Consider the following 21,162-nt stretch of genomic DNA (forward strand, 5'->3'; position numbering starts at 1 on the left):
AAAGGCAAAGGTGATAAAAGAGGGAGATGAATGTGTGTCAATGTATATTATCCATGTGGAGTGAGGCAAATGTACTTCTGAGCAAGATTCTTATGGAGAGTACAAATATGTCCTGTTTGACTTTTGATTAATCTCATACCCTCACAGGTAGAATTTACCCAGATCATAATTATTCAGTGAAACCATATTAGCCACCATTTTGCTCAGCTTTACACAAAAAGAAAAGCACTGGTTGAAGTTCACACAGTCCACAACTCCCTCCTCTCCCAACAACCACCTCCTTGCCATTAACTTTTTTTTTTTAATTGTTTTATTTCTCCCCCATCTCAAAAGATAAAGTTGTTTTAAAAATGACAATGAGATATTAGAAAAGTAGTATTCACAGCCTGAGGAAAGTGTGCCACTTTATTGGAAAACAGTTGTTTTATTTTGTCAAACCTTATTAAAAAAAATTGTTACACAACACATACTGGGTAATATGTCTCTTGAAGAAGATTCTCCATGTCTCAGAAAATCAGGGATGGAAGAGTTGTTATGGTAATACTCCACCTTCCCCCTCCCACCCCAAATGAAATCGCAAAGTGAATGTGAAGCTAGACTTGCTACCCAAGTGAAAAGAGTTTCCCTGGGCAGTTGGACACATTCTACTTCCTTTCAGTCAGACTGACTCTTTAAAAAAGAAAGAGAACACCGTATATGCCCATCTGCACACAATATAAACATACCCACACCCTTTCTATTGAAGAAATAATCCTTTGCGATTCTAGACTCCTAAACTAGAGAACAAAATAAACTGACAGCTGAGTGTTTGCAAGCAAAAGTATTCCGCAAAGTACATTTGGGTTTAGAACAGGAGTATGTTTGGTTTATAATCCTTCTCTCTCCACTTAAAGTCCTTATTTCTCTGTCCCTTCACACAATTTGGCTATTTGAGTGCAAGAGCCCTCTGCTTTGCACTTCATGCCCTTTAACAATTTTCTTCTACCTCTGCCTCATCAGCTCTCCATCTCATTCCAAATCTCTGCAGAACACATCTTTTCACCCATATCTAAACCTCCTTAGCTCTGCTCTCTCTTAGCTATTGCTTAATATTTAACTAATTATATTCCACGTTTCTGTGAAGCATTTTGGAATGCACTTTGTTTAAAATAGGTTATACAATGTATTTTTTTTAAATTCCTAGGTACAAATATTAAAAGCTGGGCATATCACCTTGTGAGAGAAAGCAAAACGTTAACAGGCAGAACCGCTGTACTGACTGAAATACAACTTGAAAGCTTAATTCAGCAAAGGGGAGGTTTCCCTTAGGATGAACCAATCAGATTATGTCCTGACATTCTATCAATTTTAACAGAATGCCCCTTTTACAAGGGGCAGGACCACTGGCGGATTAACAAATTTGGCACCCCAGGCCCTCAAAAAATTGCCAACCCCTCCCCCCCAGCTGACCTCTGCTCCCCCGCGGTAAGCCTGGGAGAAAGCGGGGAGAAGGGGAGTTGTGGCGCACTTGGGGGATGGCAGCGGTGGAGCGGAGGTGAGCTAGGGCGAGGATCCTGCCGCTACTCGCTTCTCCCTCCCTCCCAGCACTTTCACAGGGCAAGCCTGGGAGGGAGGTGGAAGGAGGGAAGCACGGCACGCCTGGGGGAGGAAGCAGGCCTGGGATTTGGGGAGGGGTTGCGAGCAAATTTGCCACCCTAGGCCTAGGCCTTTTTGGTCTAGGCGATAATACACCGCTGGGCAGTACAAGAGGCCATTGAGCAGTCAGTGCTCCAGGACCAAGCACATAATACAAAGTAAAGCCTTATCGCCACTGAATCAAACTCCACTTCACTGCCATTGGACATCTGACCTACGATGTGAGCCTTTGCTGACATTTTAAATTGTTATTCCACTGAGATCAAAACAATAACAGGACATAGGGAAACAGTTAATTTTTTTCTTTCCCCTAACTCCCTAGACCAGCTGCCCAAATAAATGAATTATTTCTATCCAGCCCCAAGTAAAGTGGACACCTTTTACTAACCTGTCCCTAGGAATTCTTGTATTTTATATTATATCACTCACAAATAAGGGGAGATGTTTTGATACTATGGTCACGGCATGAGATGAGATATTAAACAGAGGTACCATATGTGTGCAACAGATCTCTGCGTGGAAGTTGCTCAGCTTAATTTTAATCATTATGCCAGACAGGCCAACTTCAGTCTATCTGATCCTATTACCAAAGTTTATCTGAAATGTTACTCAGTTGCCATTATCCAATAGTTTCATGATGCTGAAATAAGACAAGTATCCTCAGCTCTATTTCACTTAGCTCTGGAATAGGATGAAATTGAAGTTCTCCAAGCTTCATTTGTATCTTTTAATGTTATAAATCAAAATGTATAGTAGACAAGGAGACAGTATTCTGTTTATTATAATGGCCATTAAGGGAAATCCCTGTTTGTATAAGATACAGACACTATTGTTTGACTTTTATTACAAGATGTCCATTGCTGAAAAGGGACATGTTTTATTGTTAAAGTAAATTATCCACACACCCACACAACCCATGATCATCATCATCTAGCACTCTGATTCCAACAGTTCCATCAGACAGCAGGACAAATAGCAATAGGTAATGATACCAATTCATAAACATCCTTGTTGAAAGCCCAATATGAGTTTAAAGCTAAGTGGAAAATGGCTGAAAACATATGAACAGGCATACACTTTTTCCCTGTTTTTAACTTTTTAAAGATGTTTCAAAGCAAGAAGGTTGTTTGCAGAACCGGTGCTAGGCATAAGCAGACTAAGCAATTGTTTAGGACCCCAAACAGCTCAAGGGGGGGGCCCTATTCACTTTTTATTATAAGAACTTGCCTGTTTTAGTATTGGAAGTGGGCAAAAATATTCCTATTTAGGACCCCAAATGGGCTAGCATCAGCTAGAGAGACAAGGTGGATGAGGTAATATCTTTTCTTGGTTGAATAAAAGGTATTACCTCACCCGCCTTTTCTCTCAAAGCAAAAAAGTAAATTTAAGATTTTGCCCAGGATCTATGTTCCAGGAAAGATCTGGAAGTCTTTGTTTTTACTGCAATTTGTTTTAGACAACTTCGAGAGAATAGTTCATCACAACAACCAGTTCCCCAGAGAATAGTGTGACATTTTTAACAAGTCATACATGCCAGCTGTCTCTGTTTAGGAGAAATGGCCCTTATTTTCCCCACTCTATCCATCCAAAAGGTCTTTCATGTCACAGTGGTTCAACTGGGGTAAGAGCACAGTATCTCAAGTCTTACCCTCCCGGAGTAAGACTTCATTCTGTTCCAATCAGATCATGAAATTTGTTCACATAATATTTTCAGAGGGAGGGCTAAGCTTTATTCTAATTCTGTGGATTGCATTCCAGACCTCTGTTTGTGTTGTGTTCTGCCTGAACAGAGATCTTTGCTATGACTTCACACTAAGCCAAAAGTAAACACTCCTTCCTTTTTCCATGGACAACCTATCCCAAAATACTGGCATTTGCATCAATGGAAACAAGAATAGCAATCTTCCCTGGCAAGAGAAAAAAACCCTTCAAACACACATAAGTCCTAATGTGCAGTGCAAACATTAACGACTTCCTAGACTTTAGTCACCAAGCTGCACTGCTGTACATCACCTGAGAGAAGGACCTTATCAATTACACAAAGGCACTTAACGAAACAAAGGCATAGCAATCTATAATTAAAGATATTCTGTGCAAACACCTGCAGTTTAAATTTACCAAATACTTCTACAGCACATTCAGATTTACTAACCAAAACTCCACATACAGGATTTTACAGTTTTTTGGAATCAACAGGTCTTGATGAGACAGGTGCTAATATGGATAAAGAGCAATACAGCATTCAAAACTAAAATCCAGTTCTGTTGTAGGGAGTTGATGCATGCCTTATTTTCTCCTTAGCTCCTGACCAACTCTCCAGTCAGTTTTAAGCAAGGCCTACAAAAGAGTAAAATTGGACACCTGTGAGGACTTACCAGATTGGAATTGGTGGCATTGGAATCATCTTCTGGAAAGGGGATATAGATAGCTAAGGCCACACAATTGGCAAAAATAGTCAGTAAAATAATTATTTCAAATGGTCTGAGGAATGGAGTTAAGGAAGTTATTTTGAAATGTGCACACACAAGTAAAAAAAATGAAGAAGATTTATAAGAATTCTGTTTAAAGAAAACATTCCAAGCCCCTTATATTCTGAAAAGAAACATATGCCTTTTTAAGTGCTTTTAGAAGGTCCCAGCCAAGATTCTTCCTAATATGTCAAAAGCAGTGTAGGCCAGTCGCGTGCCAGAGTAAACACAGATTTCTTAAATGTTTTTTCTTTTTATTTAGATTGACTTTTACTTTAGTTTCCCCTCACATGTAGCTGTGCTATTTTTAATAGAAATGCCTATTCAGACAGGACCTCTCTTTCCTTTTGTGACATAGTTTCTCTTGTCCATACACAGCTGTCATTTAGGACTATATATTTTAAATATTTTTGACATCAGGTTAGCATTTCTCAACCCTGTTCCCTCACATTTCAAAGAGACATTCAATGAAACACTAGAATCTGTAACAAATAGCTTGAGATATATTTTTAACACAGCATCTCTTTCCTCAGTTTTGATCTCAAAAGGAATTAAGAGTGAGTGAGAATGAGAGTGAGAGACCAAAGGTTGTTTAAAAGGCATGATCAAGGTTGTTAAGGCAAAAAGTGGCCTTTCTTAAAGTTTTCATACTGCACCACCTTACCTGAAGGATTCAAGCCAGGGATTTTTAAAAAAAATAATCTATTTGCAGAAATAGGATTTTTTTTAATTGTATTTCTGTGTACATTGGATTCACATGCAAAACAAATGGGAGCCTAGCCAATATGTCAGGGATACTCTTCAGCCAAGCACACACTATGCCAGGGAACCTATGCAAGGTCATTTCAGTTCTCAGGTGTGCGCGCACACACTCTCTTTAAAATTTTTACTTTTGGGGTGCACAATAAGGCCCAAATCCTGCACAACCACTTATGCATATAGAGCCCTAGCCAATGTCCATTGAAACCAATGTGAGTCTTTCAACTGACTTCAGTAGGAATTGGATTGGAGCCATGCTTAACTTTATCCACGTGTGGACTCATTGATCTTAGCAGGACCACTCAGGTGCACAGAGTTACATATATAAGTGGGCAGTATCAGGCCTAGAGCTGTGAAAATAATCAATTTTTTGGTTCACTGGTCAAACTGAAAAATCTAACAAAAAAATTAAAATTGTTTTCGATTGACCCAAAATGTAAATTGTTCAGTTTTCTCAAAGAAACAAACAGAAAACAAAACAATGAAAAAATAATTTATTTCAGGTTGATCAAAACATAACATTTCAATTTCAGGCATTTACCAAGTGGAGAAGCAGGTGGGGATACCCTTGACTCATTTTACCCAATAGCCACGTGTACTCACCCAGGATGTGGGAGACCCAGGTTCAAGTCCCTCCTCTGCCTGATGTGGAGCATGGATTTGAACTGGTATCTTCCACATTGCAGGTGAATGCCCTACTTAATGGGTGGATCTCAATCTCTCCTACTGAACCTTTTCCACTTTATATAAATAGTCACTAGAACAGGGGTGTGCAAACTATGGTCCACGGGCCAGTGTTTTAAGCAGGCCTGCGAGTCGCACCACGTGGCTCGGTCCCACTCTGGCACTCTGGCCGGGGTGCTGGGTGAGAGCCACACCAAGTGGCTTGGCCTCGCTCCAGCACTCTGGCTGGGGCGCTTGGTCAGTGGCCACACCACGCAGCTCCCAAAAGCTGCAGCATGACCCTGCTCCAGCTCCTATGTGCTACAATGGGAGCTGCAGAGGCGGTGCCTGCAGATGTGGCAGCGTGCAGAGCCACCTGGCTGCACCTCTGCATAGGAGCCAGAGAAGGGACATGCCACTGCTTCCGGAAGCCACTTCAGGTAAGTGCCGCTCAGAGCCTGCACCCTCAGAGCCTCTCCCCATGGCCCAACATCCTGCCCCAGCCTTGATCTCCCTCCTGCTCTCCAAACCCCTGAATCCCAGTCCAGAGCAACCTCCTGCACCCCAAACGTCTTATTCCCAGCCCCACCCCAGAGCCCACACCCCCAGCCGGAACCTGCACTCCTTCCTGCAGCCCGATCCCCCTCCCGCCCTCCGAACCCCTCGATCCCAGCCCAGAGCACTGTCCTATACCCCAAACTTCTTATCCCAGCCCCACCCTTTCTCTTTGAACAATCAATTATGATCCCAGTTCTGCAAAGACATGGATATGATTCCCAGTGTTTAAAGTTAAATCCATGCCTAAACCTTTGAAGAATCAAGACCAAAGTTGGTTTAGATTTTATTTATAGCCAGTTTTATTTGTGTGATCTTAATGCTGTAGTGTTTGGGTTTCAAGCACTGTAGACAAATATTTACTTTGTCTAAAAAAAATTTCACTGGATTTTTTTTTTTAATTGTGGAACATTTACATTGGTATTAAGTTTAAGTTTTATAAAAGCTTAATATTTCAAAATTTATTTTTTGAGCCAAATGTAAATTGACAGTGTCTAAATGTTGCAATAGAGCAAAGATTGATGTAAAATCCTGGCCCTTCTGAAGATACTGGGAGCACCACTGACTAGGAGCACGCTCACTGAATTTCAGTAGGGTCAGGATTTTACAGCAGATATATAAAAAGTGCACAGTTGGGAACCTTAAGGTACAATAGAATACAACTTTCCAAGTACTCACAGGCCAAATTTTAATCCTAACAACCTTGATAGCACCCTTTTAATAACTGTCACTATATCTATTACAATGGGAGCCCTTGTATATATGTGACCAGACACATCTCAGAAATAAGGCTTTGCAGGTTTGGACTTTTTCTTTTGCGGAAAACAGCAAATCACAGCATAGTAAAATAAAAAGGCCATTAATGATATCTGATATTTATTTAACATCCTGTGTGCTTTGGCTTTCAGTGTTCAGAACATTAAGCCCAGCCCTTCTAAATAATTTTAAGTAATTGGGAATAGTCAGAGTGCAGAATAAGATGAAATCTCATCATAGCCCTTTGATGATATTGACATAGTTCGTGGTTGTAAACACTAGACTTTCAGGGAGAGCTTTTGATAGAAAAAAATCTTCTATTTATTAGCTTTAAAAAAAATAAACAAAAATCGAGCACCAGCATGTTCAAATTGATTTGATTGCATTGCTTGATCCTCTTCAGATCTCATCAGTGCTCCATCTTGTTTTATAATACAAGTCCCTTCATCCAACACTGATCTTATTCATTTATCAAACTTCAATTCATGCTATCTACCTAAAGACCTGTCGTTACTGAGGTGCCAGTAAGCAAACCAACATTCAGGTTAGACCCCTAAGTCATTCATCCATCATTTTATGCTAAAAGCATTAATGCTGGGTCAGAAGGATAACAAGTAGCAAAACCAAATCAAAGGAATTAAGAACAAGCATCCCAAAAAGGAAGGAATTGACTAGTACAGGGGTAGGCAATCTATGGCACGCGAGCTGATTTTCAGTGGTACTCACGCTGCCCAGGTTCTGGCCACCAGTCCGGGAGGCTGTGCATTTTAATGTAATTTTAAATGAAGTTTCTTAAACATTTTAAAAACCTTATTTACTTTACATACCACAATAGTTTAGTTTTATATTATAGACTTATAGAAAGAGACCTTCTAAAAATGTTAACATGTATTACTGGCAGGCGAAACCTTAAATTAGAGTGAATAAATGAAGACTCAGCACACCACTTCTGAAATGTTGCCAGCCCCTGGACTAGTAGATGCTTAAGGACATCTATGAACCCCTACTGACAGCACCATTGTTAACACGTTCTCCATCTGAAAAAGAAGGTTTTGTTTCAGCAAGATCTAAACAGGCTTATAGTGCTGGGTTCTTTTCCATCTTTACATTTGGCCCTTCAAACCTCATTGGGAGCAACATCTAAATTAGCACATCAAATCTTAAAAACCATAAGTCAGTTTCCATTATCCTACATGCTGTTGAGCTCTGAACTCTCTTCATCGGAAAGGCTGATCCCCAAGCCCTATTTCCCCTCCTCTCCCCGCCCTCTTGTCCCGTCCCTTGGATTTACTGAAGATCCCTGCCTAGCTAGTGACCTACTAACAATTATCATTTCTGATTAGTTTTGATTTATGTTGTTTTGATAGTTTTTCTTTGTATTTTAATGTGTATTTCACTCCAAAGGGATTTGGGATACAGTTTGACCAAAACTATACAAAATAAAGCTATATTATAAATTAGATTCTGCTCCTCCTCTTGAAGTATATGGCCTTTCTCTCATTGACTTTAGGGGGAGCAGGACTGGGCCCTTGCATTCTAGTGCTCTGTCACACTGGTAACAGATACTATCTGACTGTTTGCCCCTTGCTCATAATGCTAGATCCAGACACCCACTCTCTAACTTTTACTGGATTGTTTATACTATAAGTCACACACTCATCCCCTAGTCCAGGGCCGGGCAAACTTGTTGGCCTGAGGGCCACATCGGGTTTCGTAAACTGTATGAAGGGCCAGTTAGGGAGGGGGTCATGGCCTGGCCCTCAACTCCTATCTGCCCCCCTGGGACTCCTGCCCCATCCAACGTCCCCTGTTCCCTGACAGCCCCTCAGGGCCCCCAGTTCATCTATACACCCCCACTCCCTGTCCCCTGGCTGCCCCCGAATCCCCACCACCCCATCCAACCCCTCCTCTCATTCCTGACAGCCTCCCCAGGACTCCTGCCCCATCCACACACCCCTGCTTCCTGTCCCCTGACTGCCCCTGGACCTCCGCCACCCCATCCAACCCCTCCTCTCATTCCTGACAGCCCCCCCCCCGGGACTCCTGCCCCCTTTCAAACCCATTTCCCCCACCAACCACCATCCACACCCACGCCCCCTGACCACCACCCCAAACTCCCCGCCCTCTATCCAACCCCCCCTACTCCTTGACCCCTTACCGCGCTGCCTGGAGCACCAGTGGCTGGCAGCGCTACAGCCACGCCGCCTGGCTGGAGCTGGGCCATGCTGCCACCACCGCTGCTGCCACTGCACAGCACCAAGCATGGGGTCAGGCCAGGATCTGCAGCTGCGCTGCCCGGGAGCTCACAGCCCCGCTGCCCAGAGCATTGCACCAGTGGCAGAGCAAGCAAGCTGAGGCTGCGGGGGAGGGAGGACAGCAGGGGAGGGGCTAGGGGCTAGCCTCCAGGCCAGGAGCTCAGGGGCCAGGCAGGATGGTCCCGCGGGCCACGATAGTCTGCCCACCTCTGCCCTAGTCTCTCACCCAGTTCCAGTTAACAGGCAAAATCTTGCTCACTTTACTCATGCAAATAGTCCTAGTGATTTCAACTGAATTACTCCCATGAGTAAAGTGAACAGGATTTGGCCCAATCACAGACAACACTTTATCATGTTTCACTCTTCCATAACAATGCCACCCCCTTTTCTTTCCAGGATGCATACTGTACTATTTAGTGTGACACTGCGACTTACACAGCTCTTGAATTTTGAATCACATACCATCAAATTCTCTAAGGATATGTCTTCACTGCAATTAAACCGCTGACCCTGCTGACTCAGGCTCACAGGGCTGTTTCATTGCTGTGTAGACTTTCAGGCTTGGACTGGAGCCTGGGCTCTAGGACTCTGTGAAGTGGGAGGATCCCAGAGCTCAGGCTGTAGCACGAGACCAGAAGTCAACACTGCAGTTAAACAGCTCGAGCCCAGTGAGCCCAAGTCTGCTATCTTGGGCCTGCTGCAAGTTTTTAATTGCAGTGTAGACATACCATAAGTTACTCATGCTTCCCCTATTGTGTAACTAAAAAAAGAATGTGATCCATTGGTATCATTCATATAATATGGGTCCAATTCTACCGTCAGAGATCTTTGCACAGCTCCAACTGATTTCAACATAAGTTGTACATGCTTTTGTAAGGGCAAAATTTGACACTATATCCATCATGCAAAACTTTTGCTGGCTTCTGACATGCTGCAGTACAGTCAAGACTCTAGCCTAGTACAGTTGCCTAAACTTTTTGAGCACAACTGCTCTCAATGAAGGCATCAGAGAATACTCATCCACTTTAGATTCCCAGAGGTGCCCATCAGCCTAATGTATTTATTTATTCATATTTATGCACTGTGCCTAATGCACGGTAACAACTTGCTGGTTTCTATGTGACTACACCGAAAAAGGATATTTCCATTCCACGATGCTGATGCATGCCCTCCGGATGGGATTTTTCAGTGTTAAACACAGCAATGCCCGGGGAGGACGTGTAGCTGTGGTTGTACCCTGTTTTTTCTGTTTCCCATACTGCTGTCGTTTCCTCTGCGTGGAGCTCGCTGTGGATATTGTTGCATTGCCAGCACTACCCATCAATTTGGCCTGCCTGGCAGCATCGATAGCAGCCTGCCAGGACAGAGCTGCCCCTGGAGTAGGGATATGCTCTGGGGCAAGCCCTGCAGCTGCATTGGCATTCATGTTGGCATGAACTGGACGGGGACTCCCATAGTTGGAACCTAGGAATGAAAAACAAAGAGAAATATATTAACCTGCATTAACAGGAAGAGGAAACATTACTTTGAAAGAGCTTAAGCTTCAGTAAAATAAAGATTTCAGGTTGAGTAAGCATAGAGTAATATACAGTTAACAAAAGCTCTTCCCTTCAGTTCAACTTCTTCATTTTATGGGAATACTATTCTGCAGTGTCAATCGCCTTGAAATACTCTCACATAAAAATCCATGGACATGGAGTTGTTTACAACCTTCAATCAATACAATCACCAGGCATTCAATGTTAAAAGAAAATGTCCACCTTTCCCCTCTTCTCCCACTCATTTAGCCAAGTTCAGTAGTTTGAAAGTTCATTAAGATCATAAATGCACTCTTTCAAGACTAAATAGATTAATGTCATACATGTGAATCTGTAGAATGACCCAAAATGAGGCACATGCACACACAAAAAGAGAGACAGCTTGACCAGACATGTGTGCATAGGGGTAAAGGGGACTTCTGTTCTTTTCAACAGCACAGGCAACTGACATCATAGCTAATATAAAAAAAAAAAACTTTCAGGAGTTTAACAAAAACTCAGGAAAAGAGAAAATGTAAAAACAGAAACCAAAAATAAAAACATAGCTTTAAAATTCCTTTTGTGAATTCATTCCTGAGAGTATGTTGCATTGGTGTCATGAACTGGAGTCTTTTAAACATTATTTCTGATGCTTGTATTTTAAAGAGAGACTGTCACATTTAAACAAACTAACAAAAAACAGTTATTGTTAAAAGAAATTATCTCAGCCAATAAATTTTAAGTACTCTTTACCCTTATTGAACACATTTGTTTTTTTACTAAGAGTTTTCAGAGACTTCTCCTTGATCCTGTATTGAAATAATGCAAACTCTTATTCACATATTCAGACTCAAATTACTATGTTTATGACATTTGTCTGCTATCATTAAAATTCTGATGCCCCAAATCTTTAGCAAGATGACCTAACTGTAAGATGAAATGGCACATGAGCTTTTGTTTAGGCACACCCTTTTGTGATACGTAAACAATGAGCCAAATTCTGGCTGTGAACTACACATATGCATGTGCCCAAAAGGAAAGCCTAGAAATTCTATTAGATGTTTTTATTTGTGAACTAGGCAGTAGCCCATGTTTTGGGAAATTGATGATTATGTTAGGAAGCTGGAATGTCCTGTAGCAGTGTAAATTTGAACCAATTATAATTACTCCTTCACAGCACATAAATGATTCAACTTGTGAGAACACCGGCTACCCTTGAGAGAAAGCAGTTCCCTTCACCTCTGAACAGGTGCTGCTGCTTTTCAGAAAGGCATACTCGCAAAGGGGAGCTGAAGGAGAGAAACCAGAGGAAGGAGTAAGATCATCTTACATAGCAGAGCTAGCTCATTACCTAACATTGGCTGTGTTCTGCTTTAAGGAAGATTAATAAAGAAATCCAGTGATATTTAAGCAGGCAGACCAATTGAGTTCCTGTACAAGGGAAACAAAAGGGACCAGAAGAAGGCAACCTAGTGCCTCCTATCCATAGAATACATTCTGAGAGATGATTAAAAGTTGGGGAGGGAAGTTAGCAAGTTGCTTGGGAATCTATGTTTTTTAAATCTTCTGTAATTGTTGATTTCAAATTGTCTGTATAGTTTCAAGATGCCACAGCAATAGCTGCATTATAAATACTGTGGCGAAGTACCTGCTTCTCCTCTGCTGGCTCAGTCCCTTGCCGCCGTGGAGCCGCAGGCTTGGGCAAAGCAAAAGCCCTTCCCGGTCGCATAGGGTCTGGCCGAACCCCTTCTCAGCCAGTCCCTTGCTCAGTTTTTCTCTCCCTCTGGGGAGACTGCAATCTGCCTTGCAGGAAGAGTTTCAGAGTCCTGCTACACCTACTCGCTGGCAGCTACTCTACTTCTCTCCTCCCCCCCTGCTTCCCTGCCAGGGAGGGTTAAAAAAGGCCCCCAGCACTTGGGGCCAGCTGAAGCTAATTAGTTCCCTGGTAAACCCTGTTCCAGCTGAGCCTTGTTTCTCTGTGGCTATCTCCCCTCTCCTGGTAGCTAATTGTCCTGAGTTTGCCACATATCTCCCCCCCCCCTCAACGCTACAGGGTTGGGCTACTTGGGTCGGAAAGCAGTGCACCCTCAACAGGCCATCCGCATTACCATGTTGGGTTCCAGACCTGTGTCGGACTGTGAAGTGGAAGGGTTGAAGCGATAGAAACCATCTTGTTACCCTCGCATTCTTGTCCTTGTTTTGGTGCATCCACTGCAAAGGGGCATGGTCTGTGACCAGGGTAAACCTCCGTCCCAGTAGTTAGTAGCGGAGGCTTTCTATGGCCTATTTTACTGCCAGGCATTCCTTCTCCACTATGGCATACTTCCGTTCCCTAGGTAGGAGCTTCCTACTGAGGAAGAGGACGGGGTGTTTGTCATCTCCGACCATTTGTGAAAGCACCGCCCCCAGCCCTACTTCTGAGGCGTCTGTTTGTAGGATAAACTCCTCCCCCACAATCTGGGGCTACTAGTACGGGGTCTGTGCAGAGGGCTGTCCGCAGATCTGCAAAAGCGGCTTTGGCCGCAGCAGACCATTTTACTATGTCTGGGCCTCGAGCTCTGGCCAGGTCCGTTAACAGGCATGCCCTGGTGGCGAAGTGGGGAATGAACCGCCTATAGTACCCCACTAGTCCCAGGAATGCTCTGACCTGTTTTTTGCGGAGTGGTCGGGGCCATTTCTGTATAGCTTCTAATTTGCTGAGTTGGGGCTTCACCACGCCCCTCCCCACTATATACCCAAGGTACTTGGCCTCAGCTAACCCGATCGAACATTTGGAGGGATTTGCAGTCAGACCTGCCCTTTGCAGGGTGTCTAGGACTGCTTCTACCTTCTCTAGGTGCGTCTCCCAGTCGGGGCTATATACGATGATGTCATCAAGATAGGCAGCCGCGTACTCCCGATGGGATCGTAACAGTTTGCCCATTAGCCATTGGAAAGTAGCGGGGGCCCCATGCAACTCAAAGGGGAGAACACTGTACTGCTATAGTCCTTCTGGGGTTGCAAAGGCCATCTTCTCCTTGTCGACTTAGCCAAGGGGATCTGCCAATAGCCCTTGGTAAGATCAAGGGTAGACATAAATCGCGCCTTTCCCAGTCTGTCAATCAGCTCATCAATCCTGGGTATAGAGTATCCGTCAAATCGGGACACCTCATTCAGCTTGCGGAAGTCGTTGCAGAACCTCATACTGCTGTCTGGCTTGGGCACTAAAACCATGGGACTGACCATTGACTATGAGATTCTTCGATGACTCCTAAGGCCAGCATCTTCCTGACCTCTTTCCTAATCTCCTCTCTCTAGGCCTCCGGGACCCGGTATGGCTTGACGTTCACCTTCACTCCGGGCTCTGTGAAGATGTGACGGTGAACCTCAGTAGTCCTGCCTGGCTTTTCTGAGAACACATCTTGGTTGCGCTTAATCAGGCCGATCACTTCTGATCATTGTTCCAGAGTCAGCTCTGGAGATATTCCCACCAAGTTGGGCTGATTGCCTTTAGGGGATGGTGCCCCCAGCGCAACTACCGGAGCTTCTCTATCCTGCCAAGGTTTCAGCAGATTTATATGGTAGGTCTGCTCCAGCTTCCGGTGACCCGGCTGCCGGACCTTATAGTCGACTTCCCCTACAGCTTCTATTATCTCGTATGGCCCCTGCCATGTGGCCAGGAGCTTGCTCTCCGCTGTGGGTATGAGCACCATCACGCGGTCCCCCACCTGGAACTTCCGGGACCTTGCTTGACGATTATAGTACTTCCGTTGTTCCCCTTGGGCCTTCTCTATGTGTTCGCGCACAAGGGGGGTGACTCGGGCTATTCGGTCTTTCATCTGCAGCACATGTTCCACAATGTTTCTCCCCGGGATCGGTTGTTCTTCCCAGTCTTCTTTAGCCAGGTCCAGTATGCCCCTGGGGTGTCGACCATATAACAGCTCGAAGGGGGAGAATCCAGTGGAAGCCTGAGGAACTTCCCGTACAGCAAACAGTACATAAGGCAGCAGGGCATCCCAGTCTTTTCCATCACAGCTAATCATCTTCCGTAACAAGTTTTTCAATGTCCTATTAAAACGTTCAACGAGGCCATCGGTCTGGGGATGGTAGACCGATGTTCTAAGGGTCCGTATGTGGAGCATGGTACACAAATCTTTCATCAGTTTAGAAACAAAGGGGGTCCCTTGGTCCGTCAGGATCTCCTTAGGTATCCCTACTCTGGAAAAGATCTGGACTAATTCTTTGGCTATGGTCTTGGACATGGTATTCCATAGGGGAATGGCCTCGGGATATCGGGTGGCATAATCTAATACTACCAGGATGTACTGATGACCCCGGGCTGACTTCTCCAATGGCCCTACTATGTCCATAGCTATTTGCTCAAATGGAACCTCAATAATTGGCAGAGGTACCAGGGGGACCCTTAAGTATGGTCGGTGCCCATGTATTTGGCATTCCGGGCAGGAGGAACAATATCGCTGGATGGCCGCATAAATACCAGGCCAAAAAAACCTCTGAAGAATCCGATCGAGAGTCTTATCTATCCCTAGATGGGCCCCAAACAGATGACTGTGGGCCAGATCCGTTACCGCTCTCTGATGCTTCCAGGGGACCAAGAGTTGTTCTATGACTTGCTCTTGGACACGGATTACTCTATATAGCAGATCTCTTTTAATCATGTAATAGGGCCCAGAGCCCTTGGCTCTCCCCTCCACTGGGACCCCATTTACCTCGACTACTTCCTTAAAAATGTTGTGGTATATGGGATCATTGGCATGATCCTGACCAAATTTCCCACGTGCAGTCCCTATTTGCCCCAATTCGGGGGGGTCCACCTCCGTCTCCCCCTCGGGGACAGCCCCTGGAGAACCAGGTCCAATAATTGGGTTGTAGTTGGATGACCCAGTCCCGCTGTCAGCTGAGTCCCTTCTTTCCCCTGCCAGTGTAGACTTCAGGTACCGGGTCAGGATCCTCGTCCCTCTCCTTTTATCCGCCCTCCGTTCCCTCCGAGTCTTCCAGGAGTTCCCCGGTGGGAAGAACACATCCTGGCTAAACTCATGGAAGGCGGGGGGAGGGTCCCCTATCTGGGCCACCCCTTGGGTCACAGGGTCCTCCTTTTCTTCTCCCTTGTCCCCGGGGAGTAGGCCATCAAACCCCGGGAAGTCTCGTCCGATAAGGACAGGGTAAGGGAGTTTCGGAACGACTCCCACTGTTAACTTAGTGGGGTTTCCGAGAACTTCTATGCATACGGGGATGGTCGGGTAATAGCTGACATCCCCATGCACACAGGATATTCCTGAGCGTTTGGCCTGGGATAGTTGGCCCGGCCTGACCAGCTTCCCTGAGACCAGTGTGACTGCGCTTCCCGAGTCTATTAAGGCTGTGGTCTCTATGCCGTTCATCTTAACGGGCCGAGTGTATCTATGAGGGACCATCACAACCCCGACTAGACTTATTAGCTCGCATGGTCCACCTATATCTCCCAGTTCACACTGCATAGGCTCTCCTAGATTAGGGCATTGGGCAGCAATATGCCCTAGTTCACCACAGGCATAACATCGGTACCCCACCCAGGGCAGCACCCTATTTTTTGGGCTGCTGGGATTTATTCCCCAAGTCTTCCTTCCCCAGTCCTCCAGTCTCTCTGGCACGGCTGGCTGCTCTTCCGCCTCCTGCCTCCCCTCCATTTTCCGGCCTGGAGCTAGGGCAAACCAGGGCCTCGGTGCAGAGGCTGGTCTCCGATTCTGGCGCCTTCCTTCCCCGGTGGTTCGAGAAAGTTCCTGGGCTGCTAAGTGTCTCTCCACGAGAGCAACTAGTTCGTCATAAGAGGATGGATCATTTTGGTGGACCCGCCCCCGTATGTCCGGCGGCAATCCCCTCATGTACCTGTCCAATACCAGGATTTCCACCACTTTCTCCGGCCCATGGGTCTCGGGGCAGAGCCACTTCCGAGCAAGGTGTATCAAGTCAAACAGCTGGGACCTCGGTGCTGTGTCATCCTGGTACTTTCACTAGTGGAAGCGCTGGGTCCTTATGGCTGGTGTCACGCCTGCCCTCGCCAGGATTTCTGCCTTCAGCTGAGGGTAATCCATAGCTGCTTCTGTGGTCATGTCAAAATAGGCTTTCTGGGCCTCCCCACACAGGAATGGAGCCAGGAGACCTGCCCACTGGTCTTGGGGCCAGGTCTCCCGCAGTGCCGTCCTCTCGAATGCAAGGAGATATGCCTCTATATCGTCGTCTGTTGTCATCTTCTGTAAATAGTTGCTCACCCATAGCAGCCGGGTCCCCTGGGCCCCGTGCGTCATTGTGGTCAGGGCTTTCAACTGGTTCACTACTTCGTTCAGGGTGGCTTGATCTTGGGCCGCCTGACTCATCAGCAGCTGGTTTGTCTCCTGTTGGACCCATACTGACTTTCGCTGGGCCGCCACTTGTACTCTGGTAGCCTCTTGTTGAGCTGCGGTGGCCTGCATCAATGCCTTCACTATGTCCTCCATTTTTTCGGGGGGGTTTACCTTGCCCTGTGATGGCTCGCCACAGAGCCTCCCTCACTAATGCATCCCACTCCTGGCACCATGTGTGGCGAAGTACCTGCTTCTCCTCTGCTGGCTCAGTCCCTTGCCACCGTGGAGCCGCAGGCTTAGGCAAAGCAAAAGCCCTTCCCAGTCGCATAGGGTCTGGCCGAACCCCTTCTCAGCCAGTCCCTTGCTCAGTTTCTCTCTCCCTCTGGGAAGACTGCAATCTGCCTTGCAGGAAGAGTTTCAGAGTCCTGCTGCACCTACTCCCTGGCAGCTACTCTACTTCTCTCCTCCCCCGTGCTTCCCTGCCAGAGAGGGTTAAAAAAGGCCCCCAGCAACTGGGGCCAGCTGAAGCTAATTAGTTCCCTAGTAACCCCTGTTCCAGCTGAACCTTGTTTCTCTGTGGCTATCTCCCCTCTCCTGGTAGCTAATTGTCCTGAATTTGCCACAATACATTAGAGTGAACAGAAAGGTATAGTTAATCTGTTGCACTCTTCTGCTCTAATCTATTTCTCTAAGTAAAAAGCATGTAAGATTTTAAAATACATCTCTCACTGAAAGCAGAGACAGAAAATTATCAGGTCAACTGATGTTTTATGTCAGCCATCTCCATGAGATTATCAGGCTGTTCTAGTTTTCTTCCCATAGCAGAAAAATTTTGAGCTTGTCTCCTTCTCTGTCTGTTATCTGAAGACCACACATCCAAGTCACCCCAAGTTCATTGCAATATGAGAATCCTTTGGGAGTCCCATGATTAGAAGGAATAAAGATCTTCCAATACATGAAGACCTAAATAACATACCGAGATTCCAACTCAAATTCTTTTTAGATTGCAGTGCAAGATCTCAAGGATCAGTGGCAAGCAAGGTGGATGTCAAACACAATGACCCAAACACAGAATTCATCAAGGACCCAACCAAAGAGCCCAGCAGCTTTTCACTCTCATGGAATATAGAGTCCATTCTGAACTGTAACCACATCACATGGCAGAGGTAACTACATCCTCCATAAGACACAATCCTATTTGTGACTTCAAAAACAAACTTCAAACTATGAAATGCCTTGTCAACCAATTTCATATGCTGGTGATATCTCTTCCATTCACTTCATGTCACCTGAGGCAATCAACTGGACCACCAACCTAGATTTGGACATCTCACACATTGCTCGGTTTTTACGCCATATGAAAGAAGACAACTGAAGACCACACAGCTAGGCACCACGGGTTAAAGCTGATTAATAATGAGTGTGCCGTATGTTACAAAGAAGAAAAACTGGAAAGTTACTCCAATTATTTTCAAAATAAAGCTGCTCTTTAATACACACTTATTGGAGAGGAAAGGAAAAGATCTGTGTTTTGCAGCAGGAGCAAGCTTACTGACCCATTACCACTGTGTTCTGACCATGCTGGCTGGATCCCACTGTCATGAAAGTAAACAGCCGCTGCATTCTAACAAAGATTTCTCTACAATTTGGGAATTTCTCTATTAGTACTGCTTATTAGTTAGGTTCAACATATGAACTCAAGTCTATGCATTTTGACTGATATATTGGTCTGGTTAAGAATGCATCTTCTAGTGGCTTCACTGTCTTTTGTTTCTACTGCAATTATGAGGCCCATAATAAGTCCTTTGGCACAAATTAATTTTAAATGACGAGTCACTAATGACAGTTTAATATTAACAAATATTGAAAATATTGATTACTGATAAAAGTCTGTCTGTTTAATGAGGCTCTGAGACTGCAGACACTATCTGTGCTCCATAACTAAAGGCAGTGACAAATGACTTGATCTAGAGAAATGGCTTAAACTAAAAAAAAAAAAAAAAAACACGCAAAGCTCACACAGCTCTATACAAAATGGAATAAAGCACTGATATCACCAGGCAAAATAGTACCAAAGGCACCATAGCCAAAACTTGCAAGGTATTCTCTTATAGGGCAAAATTTATCCTTCTACTTCAGAGAGTCAGTACTAACCCTAAGGGTTCAATGGTGCAGAGGTCTCATGTCGGACTGCTGAAGGGCGGGGGTGAATTTTACTGAAAGCAAAGTTGTTTTCCCACCCACAGAATTTAACAATAAGATGAAGGTCACTGTTATTGGAATTGTTATTTTCACACTGCAATTTAGTGAAAATTTAAATATTTCATTCTACTTCGCCACTATAAATGAAGTTTCACTATATCTAGTTTACTATTAGCAGGTTCTGCTGTATGCTTGCTATTAAGAGCCAAATGCTGACTTCCCCTCCCCCAAAGTAGGAGGCAGAGATATAGCACTATCTGGGATTAACAGTTCCCAAAGCCTTGTGAGCAGTGTGATCCCACCCATCATTACAACTCCTTTCACTAGAATTTGTGCTGCTGCCCTTGTCCAGCAGGTGGTCACAGAGAGGTCCCTGGCATCCCTTCCTCTCTGTCCAGTGCATCTGTTTTGTGGCTAACATATTTTAGCCCTACATAATATTATTAATACATATAAAACACTTTATTAACACATCAACTTAGATTCTAAACTCTTTGGGGCAGAGGCATTTTAGTTTCTGTAAAGTTACAAAGTCATGGCATTGTAGCACAGTGGCCACCATCTGCCTCTAATTCTCCTTCATCAGGGCCCTTTAATAACTCACTATTTAAAGATAATTCAAACAATCCCCATAAGGGGTTCCATTTATTTAGTCTTCTGGTACACAGCAGCCCTCCAGGCTGCAACCCTTGTTCAGTCTCTCTCACTCCATAGTCCAAAATAACACAAAGTCTTCGAAAATACAACACAAGCTCTCACAGTCCCAGAGTCGGCAGAGCACAGTCTGCCTCCTAGAATCCCCAGCCTGGAATTTATGCTTCTTCCCAGGTTCTCTCAGGTGGTGCCTTCCCCTACTGACTCAGGACTCTGTAGAAGCCTTCTGACTACTCCCTGCAATGTTTACAGAATAGTTAAGTTTCCTAGGCTTTACCCAGCTGGCTGGCTAGGGTGACCAAATGTCCCGATTTTATAGGGACAGTCCTGATATTTGGGGCTTCTTTTTATATAGGCTTCTATTACCCTCCCCCCCCCCCATATCCCGATTTTTCACACTTGCTATCTGGTCACCCTGTGGCTGGCTGGGCTGGGCTCGGTTTAGCTCCCCTCTCACCCGCACCTCTGGTTGCAATTGCCTTCTGCCTTTTACATTGGAATCCCCTGATTCCCCTCAGGTGGGGCTCAACCTGTAATCAGGGCTGACTTAGGCACAAGCTATCCTGCCCACAAGTAACCCACCCATGCGCTATATCAGTTATTAAATATCAATCAAGGTTGTAAATTTAAAATGAAGTCAAAATGTAGGATGTTAAGATTGGTCTACCAGAGTGAATTAACCACATTGCACACACTATATATTACACTACACATTTTACAGCAAAATCACCCAAAATAATGTATTGTGATCACCATTAAAATCTTTACAATTGCTGTTTGCAAGTAATTCATGGTATGTGTCATAACAATGCCAACAATTTAATGATTTAAATGGTGACTACTGTATATTCAATGTGACCAAGTTAATTTTAACATAAGAACTGTCATTTTTGCATTTCCTGACTTCATTTTATTATTTGCAACATTAAAGTTGTACTGATGTAGAAAATGATATGTGGCTGCAGCACTATGGAATTGTGTAATTGTTTTTTTTCCTACAGCTCTGTAAACTATAGTACTCTACTAGATATGCAAAAGCCTATGCCCTGGAACAACAGAATTGTATAATTGTATTGTCTCACAATTCCATGGATTTTAAACTTCAATCTGTAGCTAGAGGAAAAACTTCGCTTCAGCAATTCTGCACATTGAAAACTAGCTTCTTATAAAGTTCAAAATCTAAAACGTAACTAATTTGATTCATTTGTATGCAAAAGCGTGGCCTTATCCTGTAATCTTTACTCAGACTAACGTCTCAGTTGATATCATTGGGGAGTTTTGCCCAAGGACTGTAGGATTGAATACAAACTAGTCTTCATATTTAAAATAAATAACTAAGTAAAGTAGATCCCCCGCTCTCCTCCCTTCCTCCCCTCAC

At 44.5% G+C, this 21,162-nt stretch overlaps 1 protein-coding gene across 1 annotated transcript in view; it reads right to left on the minus strand.

The window, feature by feature from the left end:
- CACNA1C (calcium voltage-gated channel subunit alpha1 C) overlaps nucleotides 1–21,162 on the minus strand; it is a 672,248-nt gene that overhangs the window by 618,782 nt on the left and 32,304 nt on the right. Inside the window, 2 exon segments of the mRNA XM_030542977.1 lie at nucleotides 4,011–4,116; nucleotides 10,234–10,555. Coding sequence (XP_030398837.1) covers nucleotides 4,011–4,116; nucleotides 10,234–10,555 — 428 coding nt within the window.

The sequence above is a fragment of the Gopherus evgoodei genome, chromosome 1 (genome assembly GCF_007399415.2).
Source record: "Gopherus evgoodei ecotype Sinaloan lineage chromosome 1, rGopEvg1_v1.p, whole genome shotgun sequence".
In the NCBI taxonomy this organism is placed as follows: domain Eukaryota; kingdom Metazoa; phylum Chordata; order Testudines; family Testudinidae; genus Gopherus; species Gopherus evgoodei.